The sequence below is a fragment of the Bombina bombina genome, chromosome 12, assembly GCF_027579735.1.
Source record: "Bombina bombina isolate aBomBom1 chromosome 12, aBomBom1.pri, whole genome shotgun sequence".
In the NCBI taxonomy this organism is placed as follows: domain Eukaryota; kingdom Metazoa; phylum Chordata; class Amphibia; order Anura; family Bombinatoridae; genus Bombina; species Bombina bombina.
Genome location: NC_069510.1, coordinates 110,572,240 through 110,591,282, shown reverse-complemented (window position 1 = coordinate 110,591,282; position 19,043 = coordinate 110,572,240). Strand labels below are relative to the sequence as shown.

General features: G+C 42.2%; 1 protein-coding gene across 8 annotated transcripts in view; it reads right to left on the bottom strand.

The window, feature by feature from the left end:
* GAPVD1 (GTPase activating protein and VPS9 domains 1) overlaps positions 1 to 19,043 on the bottom strand; it is a 231,021-nt gene that overhangs the window by 133,663 nt on the left and 78,315 nt on the right. For 5 of the 8 annotated variants that reach the window (XM_053695629.1, XM_053695630.1, XM_053695631.1 and 2 more), the window contains 5 exons: positions 13,236 to 13,319; positions 9,248 to 9,346; positions 8,368 to 8,729; positions 2,138 to 2,225; positions 1,849 to 1,926 (listed from right to left, as the gene is read on the bottom strand). In XM_053695629.1, coding sequence (XP_053551604.1) covers positions 1,849 to 1,926; positions 2,138 to 2,225; positions 8,368 to 8,729; positions 9,248 to 9,346; positions 13,236 to 13,319 — 711 coding nt within the window. The remainder of the gene's footprint in view (positions 1 to 1,848; positions 1,927 to 2,137; positions 2,226 to 8,367; positions 8,730 to 9,247; positions 9,347 to 13,235; positions 13,320 to 19,043) is intronic. The other 3 variants (XM_053695636.1, XM_053695634.1, XM_053695635.1) reach the window with 1 other exon arrangement.

Below are 19,043 nucleotides of genomic sequence, written 5' to 3'. Positions count from 1 at the left end.
ACTCTAAGCCATCTCCGTGGAGATGTTGCCTGTACAACGGCAAAGAGAATGACTGGGGTAGGCGGAGCCTAGGAGGGATCATGTGACCAGCTTTGCTGGGCTCTTTGCCATTTCCTGTTGGGGAAGAGAATATCCCACAAGTAAGGATGACGCCGTGGACCGGACACACCTATGTTGGAGAAACATAGGTTCTAGCTGCTGATTGGTGGCTGTTGATATATATCGATTGTGATTGGCTCACCCATGTGTTCAGTTAGAAACCATTAGTGCATTGCTGCTACTTCAACAAATGATACCAAGAGAAAGAAACAGATTAGATAATAGGAGTAAATTAGAAAATTGTTTAAAATTGTATTCTCTATCTGAATCATGAAAGAAAATGTTTATGTTTCATGTCCCTTTAATTAAGGACATATACTATGTATAAATTAAAAAACAATTATTTAATGTCTGTTTTATTCTGTGATCACATGTACAAAATGTATTCACTCTTTTACTGTGTGACATATAACATGCATGTTTGGTAGACCAGATTTCTCTACCAATATGTGGTCATGCAGTCCATTTCTTTTCACATTAAAAAGGGACATTACACATCTCTTCCTTTTGTTAAAAAAAAAGGGGAAAAAAAGGCTTTGCACTAGCCCAAAATAACAAATTCTGTAACCTATATTTTTCAAAATGCAGAAACTCCCATAAACCAGATATTGGATATGCAGGGTACAGATATATGTTCTTGGCCTAGAGAGTGTGGGTAAAGTACAATGTTTACACTAAAGCTAAAGGGGTTTAATGTCATTTTAAGTAAAATTCTGGGCACACAGATCTCCGCTAGCAGCGCCCCTGCTGAAGGACAAGAAAGAAGGGTGTAGTGCATTAAAGAGATATGAAACCCAATTTGTTCTTTCATGATTTAGATACATACAACTTTCTAATTTACTTCTATCAAATCTGTTTCATTTCCATGATATCCTTGAGGAGCAGCAATGCACTATTGAGAGCTAGCTGAACACAACTAGTTAGCCAATCACAAGAGACAAATGTGTGCAGGCACCAAGCAGCTAGCTCCCACCAGTGTAGGATATGTACATATTCTTTTTTCAACAAGGGATACCAACAGAACAAAGTACATTTAAAAATAAAAGTATCTTAAAAAAACATGCTCTGTCTGAATAAACGTTCCTATCCCTTTAAAGGGACACTGTACCCAAAAATTTTCTTTCGTGATTCAGATTGAGCATGAAATTTTAAGCAACTTTCTAATTTACTCCTATTATCAAATTATCTTCATTCTCTTGGTATCTTTATTTGAAATGCAAGAATGTAAGTTTAGATGCCGGCCCATTTTTGGTGAACAACCTGGGTTGTCCTTGCCGATTGGTGGATAAATCCATCCACCAATAAAAAAGTTCTGTCCAGAGTACTGAAACCAAAAAAAAGCTTAGATGCCTTCTTTTTCAAATAATTATAGCAAGAGAACGAAGAAAAATTGATAATAGGAGTAAATTAGAAAGTTGCTTAAAATTGCATGCTCTTTCTGAATCACAAAAGAAAAAATTTGGGTACAGTGTCCCTTTAACTAACGTAGGTCCTATTGCCAAGTAGACGTGCATTAAGCTATTGTGCAAATCCATATCTCTGTGTGTTGTACTTTCACCCAAATAATCCTGGCTCCAAAAAGACCCGAATGTCGCTAGCTGCTGTTATAATAGCCGAATGCTCATGTCTATTGCCAAGACACAAGCTGACAACTCATTCTTGCCCGCTACAGATCCAGCAAGTGCTGCTTACCATAGTGATGCCATTTTAGGCTTGTTGTAAAGAACATTACACCCTGAAAACACTTACCCTGAAGAGTGAATCTGTCTGTTCCAAAGTCATCCTTGTCTTTATCTGGCTTCTCTTTTTTCCTGAACTGGATGGGAGCTGATGGAATTTATTTACAAAAAAAAAAAAAAAAAAGAAGTATTTTAGCGCCATAAATGTAACTACTAATATAAGAAAACATGCAGGTGTTTAACATATTATCTTATTATTCGAGGTCTCCAGTTAGATTTGATCAGTAACTATCAAGCACACCAGTCTTATTTCAGATCTGCACCTTGTCATAGAATTGGTACTTCCACATAATATTTACCTTTTGGCATCGCAGACACAAACCGCTTCCTCCACCACGGCCTGTTCCGGTCTGATCGCTCATCGTCGCTGTCTTTCCTTTCTTCTGGCTGTGGGAAAAAAAAAAACAGAATTTATGTTTACCTGATAAATTACTTTCTCCAACGGTGTGTCCGGTCCACGGCGTCATCCTTACTTGTGGGATATTCTCTTCCCCAACAGGAAATGGCAAAGAGCCCAGCAAAGCTGGTCACATGATCCCTCCTAGGCTCCGCCTACCCCAGTCATTCGACCGACGTACAGGAGGAAATATGCATAGGAGAAACCATATGATACCGTGGTGACTGTAGTTAGAGAAAAAAATTCATCAGACCTGATTAAAAAAAACAGGGCGGGCCGTGGACCGGACACACCGTTGGAGAAAGTAATTTATCAGGTAAGCATAAATTCTGTTTTCTCCAACATAGGTGTGTCCGGTCCACGGCGTCATCCTTACTTGTGGGAACCAATACCAAAGCTTTAGGACACGGATGAAGGGAGGGAGCAAATCAGGTCACCTAAATGGAAGGCACCACGGCTTGCAAAACCTTTCTCCCAAAAATAGCCTCCGAAGAAGCAAAAGTATCAAATTTGTAAAATTTGGCAAAAGTGTGCAGTGAAGACCAAGTCGCTGCCTTACATATCTGGTCAACAGAAGCCTCGTTCTTGAAGGCCCATGTGGAAGCCACAGCCCTAGTGGAGTGAGCTGTGATTCTTTCAGGAGGCTGCCGTCCGGCAGACTCATAAGCCAATCGGATAATGCTTTTAAGCCAAAAAGAAAGAGAGGTAGAAGTTGCTTTTTGACCTCTCCTTTTACCAGAATAAACAACAAACAAAGAAGATGTTTGTCTGAAATCTTTAGTAGCCTCTAAATAGAATTTTAGAGCACGGACTACGTCCAAATTGTGTAACAAACGTTCCTTCTTTGAAACTGGGTTCGGACACAAAGAAGGTACAACTATCTCCTGGTTAATATTTTTGTTGGAAACAACTTTCGGAAGAAAACCAGGCTTAGTACGCAAAACCCCCTTATCTGCATGGAACACCAGATAGGGCGGAGAACACTGCAGAGCAGATAACTCTGAAACTCTTCTAGCAGAAGAAATTGCAACCAAAAACAAAACTTTCCAAGATAATAACTTAATATCTACGGAATGTAAGGGTTCAAACGGAACCCCTTGAAGAACTGAAAGAACTAGATTTAGACTCCAGGGAGGAGTCAAAGGTCTGTAAACAGGCTTGATTCTAACCAGAGCCTGAACAAACGCTTGAACGTCTGGCACAGCTGCCAGCCTTTTGTGAAGTAAAACAGATAAAGCAGAGATCTGTCCCTTCAGAGAACTTGCAGATAATCCTTTCTCCAAACCTTCTTGTAGAAAGGATAGAATCTTAGGAATTTTTATCTTGTTCCATGGGAATCCTTTAGATCCACACCAACAGATATATTTTTTCCATATTTTATGGTAAATTTTTCTAGTTACAGGCTTTCTGGCCTGAATCAGAGTATCTATTACAGAATCTGAAAACCCACGCTTTGATAAAATCAAGCGTTCAATCTCCAAGCCGTCAGTTGGAGGGAAACCAGATTCGGATGTTCGAATGGACCTTGAACAAGAAGGTCCTGTCTCAAAGGTAGCTTCCATGGTGGAGCCGATGACATATTCACCAGGTCTGCATACCAAGTCCTGCGTGGCCACGCAGGAGCTATCAAGATCACCGATGCCCTCTCCTGATTGATCCTGGCTACCAGCCTGGGAATGAGAGGAAACGGTGGGAATACATAAGCTAGGTTGAAGGTCCAAGGTGCTACTAGTGCATCTACTAGAGTCGCCTTGGGATCCCTGGATCTGGACCCGTAGCAAGGAACCTTGAAGTTCTGACGAGAGGCCATCAGATCCATGTCTGGAATGCCCCATAATTGAGTTATTTGGGCAAAGATTTCCGGATGGAGTTCCCACTCCCCCGGATGGAATGTCTGACGACTCAGAAAATCCGCTTCCCAATTTTCCACTCCTGGGATGTGGATTGCAGACAAGTGGCAGGAGTGATCCTCCGCCCATTGAATTATCTTGGTCACTTCCTCCATCGCCAGGGAACTTCTTGTTCCCCCCTGATGGTTGATATATGCGACAGTCGTCATGTTGTCTGATTGAAACCTTATGAATTTGGCCTTTGCTAGTTGAGGCCAAGCTTTGAGAGCATTGAATATCGCTCTCAGTTCCAGAATGTTTATCGGGAGAAGAGATTCTTCCCGAGACCATAGACCCTGAGCTTTCAGGGGTTCCCAGACCGCGCCCCAGCCCACCAGACTGGCGTCGGTCGTGACAATGACCCACTCTGGTCTGCGGAAGCTCATTCCCTGTGACAGGTTGTCCAGGATCAGCCACCAACGGAGTGAATCTCTGGTCCTTTGATCTACTTGAATCGTCGGAGACAAGTCTGTATAATCCCCATTCCACTGTCTGAGCATGCACAGTTGTAATGGTCTTAGATGAATTCGTGCAAAAGGAACTATGTCCATTGCTGCAACCATCAATCCTATTACTTCCATGCACTGCGCTATGGAAGGACGAAGAACAGAATGAAGTACTTGACAAGAGCTTCGAATTTTTGATTTTCTGACCTCTGTCAGAAAAATCCTCATTTCTAAGGAATCTATTATTGTTCCCAAGAAGGGAACTCTTGTTGACGGGGACAGAGAACTTTTTTCCTTGTTCACTTTCCATCCGTGAGATCTGAGAAAGGCTAGGACGATGTCCGTATGAGCCTTTGATTTTGACAGAGACGACGCTTGAATCAGGATGTCGTCCAAGTAAGGTACTACTGCAATGCCCCTTGGCCTTAGAACCGCTAGAAGGGACCCTAGTACCTTTGTGAAAATTCTCGGAGCAGTGGCTAATTCGAATGGAAGTGCCACAAACTGGTAATGCTTGTCCAGAAAAGCGAACCTTAGGAACCGATGATGTTCCTTGTGGATAGGAATATGTAGGTACGCATCCTTTAAATCCACCGTGGTCATAAATTGACCATCCTGGATGGTGGGAAGGATCGTTCGAATGGTTTCCATTTTGAACGATGGAACCCTGAGAAATTTGTTTAGGATCTTGAGATCTAAAATTGGTCTGAATGTTCCCTCTTTTTTGGGAACTATGAACAGGTTGGAGTAAAACCCCATCCCTTGTTCTCCTATTGGAACTGGATGAATTACTCCCATCTTTAACAGGTCTTCTACACAATGTAAGAATGCCTGTCTTTTTATTTGGTTTGAAGATAATTGAGACCTGTGGAACCTTCCCCTTGGGGGTAGTTCCTTGAATTCTAGGAGATAACCTTGAGAAACTATTTCTAGTGCCCAAGGATCCTGAACATCTCTTGCCCAAGCCTGAGCAAAGAGAGAAAGTCTGCCCCCCACCAGATCCGGTCCCGGATCGGGGGCCATCCCTTCATGCTGTTTTGGTAGCAGTGGCAGGCTTCTTGGCCTGCTTACCCTTGTTCCAGCCTTGCATCGGTCTCCAGGCTGGTTTGGGTTGTGAAGTATTACCCTCTTGCTTAGAGGATGTAGAATTAGAGGCTGGTCCGTTTCTGCGAAAGGGACGAAAATTAGGCTTATTTTTAGCCTTAAAAGACCTATCCTGAGGAAGGGCGTGGCCCTTTCCCCCGGTGATGTCTGAAATAATCTCTTTCAAATCAGGACCAAACAGTGTTTTACCCTTGAAAGGGATGTTAAGCAATTTTGTCTTGGAAGACACATCCGCTGACCAAGACTTTAGCCAAAGCGCTCTGCGCGCCACGATAGTAAACCCTGAATTTTTCGCCGCTAATCTAGCTAATTGCAAAGCGGCATCTAAAATAAAAGAGTTAGCCAATTTAAGTGCATGAACTCTGTCCATAACCTCCTCATACGAAGATTCTTTATTGAGCGACTTTTCTAGTTCTTCGAACCAGAAACACGCTGCCGTAGTGACAGGAACAATGCATGAAATTGGTTGTAGAAGGTAACCTTGCTGAACAAACATCTTTTTAAGCAAACCCTCTAATTTTTTATCCATAGGATCTTTGAAAGCACAACTATCTTCTATAGGAATAGTAGTGCGTTTGTTTAGAGTAGAAACCGCCCCCTCGACCTTGGGGACTGTCTGCCATAAGTCCTTTCTGGGGTCGACTATAGGAAATATTTTTTTAAATATAGGGGGAGGAACAAAAGGTATGCCGGGCCTTTCCCACTCCTTATTTACTATGTCCGCCACCCGCTTGGGTATAGGAAAAGCATCGGGGGGCACCGGAACCTCTAGGAACTTGTCCATCTTACATAATTTCTCTGGAATGACCAAATTGTCACAATGATCCAGAGTAGATAATACCTCCTTAAGCAGTGCGCGGAGATGTTCTAATTTAAATGTTACAACATCAGGTTCAGCTTGTTGAGAAATTTTTCCTGAATCTGAAATTTCTCCCTCAGACAAAACCTCCCTCCTGGCCCCTTCAGATTGGTGTGAGGGTATGTCAGAACAGTTATCATCAGCGTCCTCTTGCTCTTCAGTGTTTAAAACAGAGCAATCGCGCTTTCTCTGATAAGTAGGCATTTTGGATAAAATGTTTGCAATAGAATTATCCATTACAGCCGTTAATTGTTGCATGGTAATAAGTATTGGCGCACTAGATGTACTAGGGGCCTCTTGTGTGGGCAAAACTGGTGTAGACACAGAAGGGGATGATGCAGTATCATGCTTACTCCCCTCATTTGAGGAATCATCTTGGGCAATATCATTATCTGTTGCAATACTGTCCTTACTTTGTTTGGACACTATGGCACAATTATCACATAAATTTAAATGGGGAGACACATTGGCTTTCATACATATAGAACATAGCTTATCTGATGGTACAGACATGTTAAACAGGCTTAAACTTGTCAACAAAGCACAAAAAACGTTTTAAAATAAAACCGTTACTGTCACTTTAAATTTTAAACTGAACACACTTTATTACTGAATATGTGAAAAAGTATGAAGGAAATGTTCAAAATTCACCAAAATTTCACCACAGTGTCTTAAAGCCTTAAAAGTATTGCACACCAAATTTGAAAGCTTTAACCCTTAAAATAACGGAACCGGAGCCGTTTTTACATTTAACCCCTAAACAGTCCCAGGTATCTGCTTTGCTGAGACCCAACCAAGCCCAGAGGGGAATACGATACCAAATGACGCCTTCTATAAGCTTTTTCAGTGGTTCTTAGCTCCTCACACATGCATCTGCATGCCTTGCTCTCCAAAAACAACTGCGCATTAGTGGCGCGAAAATGAGGCTCTGCCTATGACTAGAAAAGGCCCCCATCTGAAAAAGGTGTCCAATACAGTGCCTGCCGTTTTTTTTAAACAATCCCCAAGATTATAATAACTATTAAGAGTTATAATCTGCAAAATATGCTTAGCAAAGTAAACGTTTTAGCCCAGAAAAACACAGTTTTTTAAGCCCTTATGAAGCCCTTTATTCTTTTACTTAATCTAAGAAAATGGCTTACCGGTCCCCATAGGGAAAATGACAGCCTTCCAGCATTACAAAGTCTTGTTAGAAATGTGGCCAGTCATACCTCAAGCAGAAAAGTCTGCCAACTGTTTCCCCCAACTGAAGTTACTTCATCTCAACAGTCCTGTGTGGAAACAGCAATCGATTTTAGTAACGTTTGCTAAAATCATCTTCCTCTTACAAACAGAAATCTTCATCTCTTTTCTGTTTCAGAGTAAATAGTACGTACCAGCACTATTTTAAAATAACAAACACTTGATTGAAGGATATAAACTACATTTAAACACCAAAAAACTCTTAACCATCTCCGTGGAGATGTTGCCTGTGCAACGGCAAAGAGAATGACTGGGGTAGGCGGAGCCTAGGAGGGATCATGTGACCAGCTTTGCTGGGCTCTTTGCCATTTCCTGTTGGGGAAGAGAATATCCCACAAGTAAGGATGACGCCGTGGACCGGACACACCTATGTTGGAGAAAAATACATCACTTTTGTTTCTTTCGTTAAAACGGTTCCCGACCAACATCTCTATTTTAAGAATTAAGTCTGTGTGGGGCCTGGTTAAAAAATGTCACCAGAGTCAATTCCTCTTGACCAGATGTCAAACGCTTTCTTCTCTATTTGTACTCTTTCAACACATTTCATTAGAGCTCAATTTATTTTTTCTTATATGACAATTTAAGCACTTACCTCTCCCCTAGAAGAGTCCTTGCTGGGGGATGAGGATGAAGACTGCGATGCATTGATAAGCGTGGAAGCTACTAACATAGCGGAACCTGGAGGCAGCTCCCGCTCCTCATTCCCTCCTCTACGGACCCAGCCTGGGTCGCTCATCGGCCGCCTTACTGATGAGGCAACTTCGGAGCTACGGCTGCGCACCAACCTATCTGGGCACGAGTGCCTCTGCCTATATGCTTCAGAATCAGTGGGAATTAAGATGTGAGAACCAAATGTGGGTAACCGTGCCTCATTCCCTGCACACGTCCCCTCCATTATAGGTGGATCAGGCGGTGGATGCGAGGGCCTGGCATAGTGCACTTTAGGACGTACCACTGTAACAGAAAATGACATATCTTTGTTCAGTAAATTGTAACTAAGAACACTTACAATACATCTGACTGAAGCCTTAACATGTTCTTTAGCATTATTATCATAAGAATTTTTTCATATATAGTCCATCAATAGGATGTATTTTATTTAAGAACAATATGAGTGTTAAATTAAATTATACTAAATATGGGGATGTCCCTTTAAGTAAGTTGACATAGTTATTACCTTTATTGTATTGTCTAACACTTGTAAGTAATGATATGATACTTTGGCTATACCCTATGTATAGGACTTCTATATTGCTAAGAACTGACATTCTATGTATGTCCCTTTAAGTGGTGGATTTCTTTGCACTGTGTGGGGGGAGAAGGGTTTGAGATCATAGCCTATAAATATGTTTATATGTGAGTGGAGGACTAGGGTCTATGAGTAAGGCATAGCCGAAACGCGTAAGACCTAGTTCTTTCACTGTGTGTTTTATGGATGATTTTTGATCTCAATAAACTGAGTTTGCATTTACCTCCCTGCATCTGAGCCTGCATCCTTGTTGCTGTTGAAGCCTGAACATGCTCAGCTGTCCCTGAACACATGGGATCATAGTGTAGATGATATTTCAGTACTGCAAAACATCACTTTCTCCAATCAGGATCAATAATAAGACTTATTCTTCACTGCATTCACTTCCAAACTATTCCATACACAATGGCTTTTTAGTTTTTGTTTGCTTTTACAAGTTAGTAGTTTACAGGCCACAAATGCTAACAAAACAAGTTTTTATTTGACCTTCCTCAATACAGGGTCAGTCAGTTAGAGGATTTTATTACTGCACTATTGCTGGCGATAAACTGTGTTTAACCCCTGGACACCAGGGAGCAAGTTGAACATCTAGTGAACCAATGCCAAGAGGTACAGTATATGTGCAAAGCGACCAATCGCCATCTAACTACCTAGCTTATCTAGGTATGCTTTACAACAAAAGAGAAGAAAATTTGATAACAGAAGTAAATATAAAAGTCTCTTAAAACGATATATACTTTCATTTTAACACAAACCCTCACTGAATTCCTGTAAAGCTCATCAAGTTTTTCTATTTGAGATCACATATTGTAAAAAGCCATATTATAATACAGAGCTCTTCTCTAGGCTTGGACGGCAAACTAACATATTAAAAACCAATCATGGAACCTTCCTTTTCTATGTTCCAACAGGAAACATAGCACCAGACTCCCAAAATAAATACACTTACAAAAAGCACAACTATGACAATCAGAATCATCCCACTAACGAAGAAAATGTTACTCCATTACTGAACATCTATGGAGGCCATCAGGTTCCTCAGCCCATTATCATCTTCCCTTAAAAGGGACACTCAAGTCAAAATTAAACTTTCATGATTCTGATAGAGCGGCAATTTTAAACAACTTTCCAATTTACTTTCATAACAAAATGTGCACAGTCTTTTTATATTTACAGTTTTTAAATCACCAGCTTCTACTGAGCATGTGCAAGAATTCACAGTATATACGTAGATGTATTTATGATTGGCTGATGGCAGTCACATGATACAAGGGGAGTGGAAATAGACATAACTTTGTAATTTGTCAGAAAAAAAATCTGCTCATTTGAAGTTCAGACTAAGTGCTATTGCATTGTCTTTTTATCATGCGTTTGTTGATTATGCAAATTTACTGTATTTACTGGTCCTTTAAAAGGGACATTAAACTCACATTTATTCTTTCATTGTTCAGACAGAGCATATAATTTTAAACAACTTTTCTATTTACTTCCGTTATCAAATTTGCTTCATTCTCTTGGTATCCTTTGTTGAAAAAGCAGCAATTTACTACTAGGAGCTAGATGAACATTGGATTAGCCAATAACATGAAGCATATGTGTGCAGCCACCATTCAGCAGCTCATGAGCCTACCTAGTTATCCTGTTCAACAAAGGATACCAAGAAAATAAAAGAAAAAATTACAATTGCATGCTCTATCTAAATGAAGGAGGAAAACGTTTGGCTTTCATGTCCCTTTAAAGGAACATAAAAGGTGTTAGCGGTGTAAAGTATACTTTAATATCCATCCAATCACGTACATATCTTCTTGTCCTCTATTGCATTAGCCTTGTCACTGCCAAGACTGTAGACATCCCAAGATAGAACACACTTCTTGTGTGGTACATATTACCTCGTATATACCAATACAGTATATAAACTATATTTAATTTTAAAGTGATTGTAAAGTTTAATGAATTAAAGCCCAGAATTGAAAAATACTCTTAAAAACATGGGCACTTTAATTGATTAAACATTACAAAACTTTTTTTTTTTTTTTTAAAAATACTTACCATTTTGTTACTGTAAACTGACCACCAATCCTCTGCCCGCACCTCTGTCTGTATTTTGTATATCGATGACGAATCCGGCTCCCTCCAATCGTTATGTGCCCCCATTGGCGTCCAGCTCATGGGGCACACAACGATTGAAGGAAGCCAGATTCCAATATATTGGAAAGATATATAAACTGGCACTACACTGGTGTATAGTAAGAAAAAGAATTAGTGGATTCCGGTGCTGCCCCTTTATAACATTTGAATACCATAGGAAGAGAAGAGAAAGATAGGGTTATTGTAGCACTCATTCTTACTTAAGTGAATATGGAGTTAGTTAAAAAACTATACTTTAATTAATTGAATTAAAAAACATGGGGTAAAAACCCCTACCGTTTACCAATACCCACTACCAGACACCACTTATAACTAAAAGCAAGCCGACAGTCACTTCTCTGTTTCCTGGCCGATAGCTGGAAATGTCGGCATCAGGTGGCTGAAGTGACTGAGCGGCGAGATAGAAGTATATACAGCAAGCGCGTTTCGGCTACGACCTAGCCTTTCTCAATGCTATACTTTACACTGAAATTTCAGCCAGGAAACAGAGAAGTGACTGTCGGCTTGCTTTTAGTTATAAGTGGTGTCTGGTAGTGGGTATTGGTAAACGGTAGGGGTTTTTACCCCATGTTTTTTAATTCAATTAATTAAAGTATAGTTTTTTAACTAACTCCATATTCACTTAAGTAAGAATGAGTGCTACAATAACCCTTATCTTTCTCTTCTCTTCCTATGGTATTCAGGAAGCCAGATTCGTCATCTATCTGCAAAATACAGGAGGAGATGTGGGCGGAGGATCGGCGGTCTGTTTACAGTAAGTAAAAGCGTTAACGCTAAAATTTAAGATCACTTTAACACTTTATCAAGCACACTGCAAATGTTTCCACATTACCTGGCACAGTTTGCTGAGGCAAATTATTGCCACATTCCCTGTACTATATTAATTCGTTTTTATAAGATTCACACAAATTCATGGTTTCCTTCAGTATGTCTGAGGGGTATTGATTTATGCAGGCCCATTTATCAAGCTCCGTATGGAGCTTGAAGGGCGGTGTTTCTGGCGAGTCTTCAGACTCTCCAGAAACACAAGATATGAAGCAGCGGTCTAAAGACCGCTGCTCCATAACCCTGTCCGCCTGCTCTGAGCAGGCGGACAGAAATCGCCGGAAATCAACCCGATCGAATACGATCGGGTTGATTGACACCTCCCTGCTGGCGGCCGATTGGCCGCGAGTCAGCAGGGGGCGGCGTTGCACCAGCAGCTCTTGTGAGCTGCTGGTGCAATGTTAAATGCGGAGAGCGTATTGCTCTCCGCATTTAGCGAGGTCTTGCGGACCTGATCCGCAGTGTCGGATCAGGTCCGCAAGCCCTTTGATAAATGGGCCCCATAGGGTGGAGATGGATTCTTAACAATGAATAGCAGACAAAATAGTCTGCTCTTTAAGCATCAAATTATCTTTGTCTTGATATATTTTCTCCTATAGACCTAAAGGGCTACAAACTAAACGTAAGATAGGAAGAATTCTGTATGTATTTAACAGATCATAAGAAGGTTTTAATAAACATAATTGCCATTTTGTAGAAATCCAGTATGTTCTACATCTTTCCAGAGTGAAGTGAAATACACTTACTGTATCACTGTAAACCGAAACGCGGTGGAGACCCAGTAAACTTTTTTTAATGCTTGTTTTTTTTAGAACCATGAAACATGTTTTTCAATAACTGGTGATTCATTTGTGATCACCCTTTTTAGCTGAAAAGAAATCTACTCAAATGGTTGAGAAACATAACCAATCAGAGATGACTTACTGTTACCATGATACCAATGAAGATACATTGTTTCTCATTTCCACTTTAAACCACTGCAAACTACCTTATGATTCGCCAGCACCAAGTTTCCCTGGCACGCTCAGATTTATTAAAGGGACCATTTACTACCAGATTAACTTTCTTTATTCCTCCACATCTTCTCTTCTAGATAATGTGTAAGCTTCTCTCCCCTGTCTATATTAGTCCACCGAGTTATCTCCTCTTAAACGTTAACAACAAAACCATTTGTACAGAAGTGCAGGATAAGCCTGAGAGTGAATATAAATCATATAAAATCACTGCAAATAGCCGACCTTCGCTGGATGCTGGGGCTAAAGGATCGAACATGGCCAGCAGGGATTCAGTCTGGGTTGGAGGAGAAGTGATATGATGAGTACCTGCAAATAAAGACAGGATATTACACAAGCAGATTATACTCTGGGGACAGTAAACACTGCATACCTATAATGTTTTCATGCACTCATCCAATAGCTTAAAGGGACATGAACCAGGGTGGATTAAAAAAAATAAAAAAAATGTTTTTTGTTCTTATTTAAAGGGACAGTCTAGTCAAAATTAAAAACTTTCATTTTTCAGATAGGGCGTGTCATTTTAAACAACTTTCCAAATTACTTTTATCATCAAATTTGCTTTGTTCTCTTGGTATTCTTAGTTGAAAGCTATTAATCCGGTCCCAATATCACGCTCTCCCAAAGGTTTCTGTCAGATTATTTTGGACAGTTTTTCTATCTAAAAGATATTATCACAGATTATTGGTTTTGTAGCTCTCAAGACTGAATTTGTGTCTGCAGAAATAACTTGCTCCTTCACAGCCAAATGTTCTAAAATAAACTCCCTTAAAGGGACACAAACCAACACTTTTTTGGATAGAACATATTTTAAACAACATTAAGATTTACTTCTATTATAAAATTTGCTTCATTCTGTTGGTATCCTTGGTTAAAGGCAGCTAGCTGAACACATTGGGGGGACAAATGACAAGAGGCATATATATGTGCAGCCACAATAATGTCTTAAAGGGATATTCCAGCCAAAAATTGGAAACCACATGGGTGCATTTTGAAAGCTATAGCCATTTCAAAGGTGTATTTAAGTATGCACCATGCACAAGCATTTTAAACACAGCACTTACTCAGAGGGCCAATTGCTGACATAATACAACCCCAAAAAACAAATTGTGCTTACCTGATAATTTCATTTTCTTCTGAAGGGAAGAGTCCACAGCTGCATTCATTACTTTTGGGAATTAAGAACCTGGCCAACAGGAGGAGGCAAAGACACCCCAGCCAAAGGCTTAAATACTCCTCCCACTCCCCTCATCTCCCAGTCATTCTGCCAAGGGAACAAGGAACAGTAGGAGAAATATCAGGAGATATAAAAAAAAAGGTGCCAGAAGAATAAAAATTACAGCTGCCTCAAAAGATAAAAACACGGGTGGGAGCTGTGGACTCTTCCCTTCATAAGAAAATGAAATTATCAGGTAAGCATAATTTATGTTTTTCTTCTTAAAAGGGAAGAGTCCACAGCTGCATTCATTACTTTTGGGAAAACAATACCCAAGATAGAGGACATTGAATGCAAAAAATGGGTGGGTACAAAAGGAGGCCCATTCGAAAGGCACCCCAGCCTGAATTACTCAACACCCCAATATTTTAAGTACAAGCGACACAGGAGAAAAACTTGGGTCCAGGTAACTGCACATTAGTTACACCAACCGTAAGCCAAACCAGAGACCATTTAGACCTAGAGTCCGTCAGGTCCAACCACCCGAGGCGTCTGCCCCACGGGACACGACTCCCAAGAATATACCCTGCCAACATAAGGAAAGCATCAGCCCCCCAAAAGGGAACCAGAGACCAGGAAAATCCAAAGAACTTTTCCCAATCAACCGCTAGAACAACCCATGGTTGTCCTACAAGGCAATGCCCAGGGAGACTACAACCCAAAAAGAAAGGGTTTATACACAGGGAACAGGTCCCCAAAAGGACTTGAGAAACCCCTCGCTTCACCAATTCCCTACCCTACCATAGGGTACTCTAGGAAACGTATGAGTCCCCTGATGCCCCATAACATATCTAGATCCGGAGGCTAGATAGACGGAGACATCGGAAACAGGATAAATGTCCCAGCAGCTAGAACAGAGCTCTCCCAGAGAACTCAAACCGCCTGAACAGGAACTCTCACAGCCCAGCCTCCCAAAGGAAGGTAAACGCAACCCCGAAAGGAGCGTCCAGCTTGTTAGCATCCAGACAAAAGCACTGAGCTGTAACTGGATACACCATTACTGAGCAAAACGCTGCAGATGGTTGCAGCTGCAAACCTCCAAGGGCAGCAGCCTACCAAGTAGCGCTCCAAGAAGCGTCCCCTCCCAGCACCAGACGCCAGTGGAAAGAGGGAGGGCATCCAAAGTCCCCCCTCAAGGAGAGGCAACAGCAGAAAACGGTCAACACTGCATAGAGTAACTGATCTCCAACCTTCCGTCCAGGATAACAGTTCTAGCCCAAAGGCTTCAAAAGACCGAAGACAAGAGTCCCAGACCACAGGAAAGGAAGAGGATCAAATGAGGAACAACTTCCCCTGTCGGACCGCTGTTACAACAGTATGCTCCCGAGAGTCAGGAAAACATTGTGTTCGGGTACGAGACCCCCTACACACAGTCAAGGGCAAAAAGGGCACACTTACCAAAGGAGGATTTCCCCTAAAACCTCAATATCCCTTTATTGGATACGCGTAGGAGAAGCCCCCACGGGAGCCACCTACAGCCTCCTGCTACAGGAACGGGGCAACCCAACACCCTCCCAGGAACCTGAACACAGGAAGGAAAAACCAATGCAAAGCAGGACCAAGGATCCCCCGGACTCCACAAATGCTAATGTAATTCCTAACCCGGGAACCCAACCCCTACTCTGTAGAGAAGGGAAAGAAAATAACGGAAAACCCCCTACCATAGAGGCGAGACTCCTTAGCCACTTCGCCAACCCAGGTAAAAAAAGCATCTGGCGTCTATAGGGACATCGAAAGTGCACCAGAAGACGGGTAGGAGCCTGTTAAAAAGAACAAAGTCTAAACTCGTCAGTAGACATCTCTCACAGAGTCCCAGCCCCCGCAAAAGGGGCCCGTGGAACCACAAAATTCAAGTGTGAGCCGAACTGTCCACACCCATTCATGGAGAGACATGGGCCAGGGTCAGGGTCCTTGACAATGACCAATCACAAGATCCAATCTCTGAAAGAACTCTAAGCTGCCTCCTTCAAAGAGGAGCGTACCTCTAAAGTCCGTAGACCTGGCGATCTAGATAGTCTCAAACCCAAGAGTCACGATGGACTCCTGCTCCGTCTGAGATCAGCACCCAGTGCGAATGTATCGCAAGAAATCTCATAAGCAAGCAACAACACGTAATACACACACTGGCAGGGTAACAATACCCGAAGGCAAATGATAACCCTAGGCCCCGCTCGCCATCTTAGAGAATTAACGTAAGGCACCGCCCCAGAAACCCTGAGCGGAGATACTGCTACTGACAAGCCAAAGCTAGCGTAACATCGAGGATAATAGGGAAGAACAGCAATCAAATCCTAGTCTCTCAGATTCCAGGTAGATGGAATATCCACTATGCCACAGGCAATGGCACAATTCACCCAAACGCCAGACCATAGTCCAACCAAGGGCCTCCGAATGAAATAGACCACAGTCAGAGAGCTTGAAGAAGCTATTAATCAAGGAAAATTACCTTGAGCAGGCAAATGCCGTAGCTCCCACAGAAGGCAGTGAACCCCTGCACACCACCTCTTCAGAGTAACAGAACTAGAACAGAGAAGACGAACACACGCGCGTACTCGACCAGACGATCCCCCCCAAAGTAGGGAAGTATGGTACTCCGCCACCGCAAGAAGATCACAAAAGGCTAAGAGTCAGCGTATAAACAACAGGCCTCAACTGCAGTAGGATCCAAGCCCGGAGTCCATAGAATAGGCCAAGAGGCATTCTCAGCACCCAAAAGTGACATGAACCCTGGTAAAAGCAGCAAAAAGCGCCCGACCAGTACCAGCCTGGTATAAGGACACTCTGAAACTGTTCTAGGTCCAAGAAAATTTGTCCCGAAGGAGCGATAAATGAACTAGAAAACAAAAAATATAATATTCAACAAGTGCGCAACTCCTGAGGGAGTGCCCACGCGACCACTAGTCGCAAGTATCGGTTCCAGTAAAAGAACATTTTTACAAATGAAAACTAACAGATCTGAGCTTAAGAACAATCAAATTAAACACATCCATCCGGATCACAAATAAAAGGAAAGGCAGCACCCATCGGGTGAACGCCCAAGGCGAATGAGAACGACAACCGGGTCAGCCATAGAGGCCTTAATCAACCAAGCTCAGAAATGGAACCGAAAACATAAAAAAAAACAAAAATGAAGACGGTAAGGAGATTGGCTTCATCCCCTAACGTTATATCCATTTTCCCATCCAGCTTCTAAGGCCTCGGATCCCTCTGCCCACTAGGACTAGTATCCTCTAACAAAACATGTCTTAAAAGAACCCGAAGGCGAGCCAGCCTATAGCGGAAGGCAAAATCATCCCTAATGGAGACCTCCGCTCTAAGATTGGGGCCCCTGATTCCTCAGGGGCCGTTTCCCCAGAAGGTCAAACCAAATCGGGCGATGCCACGCTCGATGAACCTAGGTTAACAGAGCATGGACAATATCGAAGAAAAACTTAACTTGGGAGATATAAATGAGACAGTGCCATAGAAATGGCCATGCGGAACCATGCCGTAACCTCCGGTGGAAACAAGCCACTCTCCGGAGAAGGAGTGAAGGCCATAGGAACACCTGCGCGCGTAGCCGGGAAAGGTTCTTGGGCATGCCCCTCACGGGTCATGGAAACTTCGGAGGCGGATGGCTCAACTCACCCTAAACTCCCAGATTCAGGAGAAGAGAGTACTCTAGAACTACACCCGGGACATAACCGATAGGCATTAATAACCCGGGCCATTTCATATTCATCGCAAGACACATCCTCCGTGTCGGAGGCATCCGTGTCGCGTATATAAGAATCCTCTATAATCTTGGGATTACAAAAAAACAAACTGGCACCCCTTGACACCCCCAATGGCTGGGGCACTCATCACCTCCTGTGAACCAGACAACCGACGAGCTAGACTCTCTCGGTCACACACAGTCTGCATATGGAAGTGAAAAACAAACTACGGAAACCCCACCCGTCACGAGGTGCACCGTGCCAGTCACAAAAGGGCGCGCAATCCTAAGAAATTGCGTCATGAAAGAAGGCCGTTATGTCCCTTTAGGCTGTGAGCCTAAGTGAAGCTACACATTGCAGATAACACCATATAACAAACATGATTGAAAGTCCCCCCTGTTCCACAACCCCCCTCAGGAGATATTAACCCAAGATTCCTTATTAAGATAAAAGGACTCCCACTGGGACCCTATCTTGTTTCGTTGACAGTACATTCACAAAAAAATAAATAAAACTATCTTACCAGAATCTACGCCGTGGAACAGGAACACGGCCCTTCAAGAGTGACAGATAGTAGCTTCTGACATGGAGTTGAGTGAAGAACGGTAGGCAGCAAAACTCGTCCACGCTGATTACCAAGGAGCTGTTATTATGAGTTGGGATGGTTTCGCATAAGAACTCCCACTGCATCTCCAGACTCTAACTTTCCCTCATGCTCTCACCGAGAAGCTGACAGGTCTACTTAAAACTCCAGTCCCATAGCAAAGAGTACTACCCTCCATAAGAGACTCTCTCGAACTTCTGACACTTCTCTGCAAACCTCCTGTGACGAGAGGCAAAGAATGATTGGGGTTCGAGGGAAGTGGGGGAGGTATTTAAATGTTTGGCTGGGGTGTCTTTGCCTCCTCCTGGTGGCCTGGTTCTTAAATCCCAAACGTAATGAATTCAGCTGTGGACTCTTCCCTTTTAAGAAGAAAATGTTAACACTTAAACAGTGATAACTTTTACTAGAAGCATTTTTGCGAATACATGTATGTTGAAAATATGTTTCTATTCAAAGATCTAATTAATCTATGTGCATTTAAATTCTGATGGGAATGTCCCTTTAATTATGTAAATATT